This window comes from Chondrus crispus, genomic scaffold, assembly GCF_000350225.1.
Source record: "Chondrus crispus Stackhouse genomic scaffold, scaffold_140, whole genome shotgun sequence".
Classification (NCBI taxonomy): domain Eukaryota; phylum Rhodophyta; class Florideophyceae; order Gigartinales; family Gigartinaceae; genus Chondrus; species Chondrus crispus.
This window is the reverse complement of record NW_005179006.1, coordinates 26,534-28,833: the sequence shown is the minus strand read 5'-3', so window position 1 is coordinate 28,833 and position 2,300 is coordinate 26,534. Positions and strand designations below refer to the sequence as shown.

The following is a 2,300-nucleotide window of genomic DNA, read 5'->3' as shown; positions in this document are numbered from 1 at the left end:
AATCATTCTGGCCTCCCTCCCTTCTGCCCCCATCATGGAGATGGAGGTTGACACCCCCGCCCCGCAACCCCCCACCCCTCCCACCTCCACTACCCGCCCCTCGCGCACCACCCGTGCCGCCCCGCGCCGTCACCTGCGCCACCAACCGTCGCACCCACAACCCAACCCCTTCGATCTCAACGCCTGGCGCCAAGATTACCCGCCCGAACCCAGCTTCCCCACACCCTCCCCGGCCCCGCCACACATCGCTATGAACATCGTCCGCCGTCGCCCACGCGCCACCGCGGGCTTTTCGTTTGTCCGCGATCGCGAGACGGGCGGTGAACCCCCCACATCTCCGGACCTGCTCTCTTGGGTTGAGGACAACACCTTACGCCGCCTGGACCGCGGAAAATACGTCCCCCTCGACCGCCCGGATCCTTTGGTGCGCTCCACCATCAGCATCGCTTTTTCCCACGACGGCAGGTATTTTGCTTCTACTCATGGCGATCATTCCGTCAAGGTCTTCCGCTACCCCTCAGGAGAGCAAATCGCATGCCTCGATGGCCACCCGCGCACCCCGTGGACCGTTCGTTTCCATCCAAAAGATTCCTCCATCCTAGCCTCGGGCTGCTTGGGTTGCGAGTGTCGCGTCTGGGACGTTTCTCAAGGCGAATGCATCAGGAAGCACACTTTTGCTTCCAGCATTTCTTGTGTCAGTTTCAATCCAGACGGCAGCTTGCTCGCTATTACGTCAGGTAGCAACTTGCTGCTTTGGAACTATATGGAGGCCGCGCCGAACAACTCTCGCTCCACGAGCTCCGCTATCGACGACATCCGCGGCCCGGGGGTTCCTCGAAAATTGCTTGGCGGTGTGAACCCTTTTCACATGGTCGACTTTCATCCGTCAGGCACCATGCTCATGACGGGAGAGAAGAATAGGTCTCCCCCGCCACCGACGGGCGCCCCGTCTAATCAAGAGGAGCAGTTCACTCTCAAGCTCGTTATCCACCGCTTTGATCGTCGCATTGTGAAGAAATTTGATGATCCTGTGCTAGAGGTTCCTCGTGCGGTGGCGTACAATGATGCAGGCATCCATTTTTCTCCCTGCGGTACCATGCTGGCGGCTTGCATACCCGTGCACGAGCATAGCGATTCCTTTAAGATTGCGGTCATGTCACTTGTCAAGCGCAATCAGATCAAGATCGGCACGGTCATGTACGAGACGGCTCTGGATAGAGGGCATGTCACTGCTTTGACCAATCTCAAGTTCTCATCCACGTCACATCACTTGCTGGCCGGCTTTTCGTTTCGGCCGAAGAATCCAGTCCTTCGTGGGCACGCAGAACACTATGATCAGACAGCTGGACGGGGTGCCGATGGTGGCATGCGCCGTCCTAATCAAGTAGGCGTAGTAGATATATACAATGTGAGTGAGAAGTTTGAAATGATCCGAAGCTTGCGCGCAGACATGGATCTCACAGAAGGTCAAGAAGGGGGGGCTGAGGATGAGATTAACGTGGCAGTATTTGCGCCTGTGTTTGGCATTGCGGACGGAGTTGTGTACGGTACTCAAAAGGGACGTATCCGCATGTTTCAGCAGGCTACTGGTGCTGACATGAAGGCAGAGCCTTGTGGCGAATCGCATGCAGACAGTTGCAGCTCATCGGCATGGACAGGCTCAACAGCAACAACCTGGTCATCTCATAGGGCACCGTACGTTGTTCCGCCGATCAGTCGAAGGCAACGCTTGAGAAACACACTGGTTCGAGAACAAGCTCCTTCTGGCGATTATAGGGACACCACACCAGGAAGTAATCCAGTTCAGCTCCGTTAATACTCGTTCACTGTCGTAGCACGGCATGCCTATGCAGGTTGGTCACATGCGTGTGAATAGCGCTTCCGTTTTTTAATCACGGCCCGTAGTACATAAGATAGTCAGATTGGATACAAATTATTTAGTTGAAGCTTTCCCTGTTTCCGATAAAAGTGGTCCATTGTTTCGCGTCGGGTATGTCGATGGCGAGCATGATACAGATGTCGTTATGTGTTCCTTTTTTAATTCTTCTTTGCTCCACGCGAAGAGCCTGGTTGAGTCGCACGTTCGGAATGAGGCACACATGAAGGCTTACTTATGTCTATCGGACCGTTGTTCTCGTATGAGGACACTTCTCGACTTAGTTTTTCTTGGCCTTCGCTTTCTCGCCACGGAGGAAAAAGATAACCCCGCCACCGCACTCGACTTCTACCTTGCGGCCAGAAAGAACTTTGTGAGAATTGCACGTTCTTCCTGGTCGATTTTAGATATGTCTGGAAAAGAA

The 2,300-nt window shown here is 54.6% G+C and overlaps 1 protein-coding gene; it reads left to right on the top strand.

Annotated features, from left to right (window-relative positions):
- The first annotated feature begins 250 nt into the window (after positions 1-250).
- Positions 251-2,035, top strand: CHC_T00002489001 (hypothetical protein). XM_005713460.1 is given in 2 exon segments: positions 251-1,816; positions 1,817-2,035. The coding sequence occupies 1 exon segment, from the start codon at positions 251-253 to the stop codon at positions 1,814-1,816; it is 1,566 nt and encodes a 521-aa protein (XP_005713517.1). The 3' UTR covers positions 1,817-2,035.
- Positions 2,036-2,300: the final 265 nt, after the last annotated feature.

Bases quoted from the DNA above. Each gene is read 5' to 3' on its own strand.
- CHC_T00002489001 (XM_005713460.1), top strand. From the start codon at position 251: ATGAACATCGTCCGCCGTCGCCCACGCGCCACCGCGGGCTTTTCGTTT.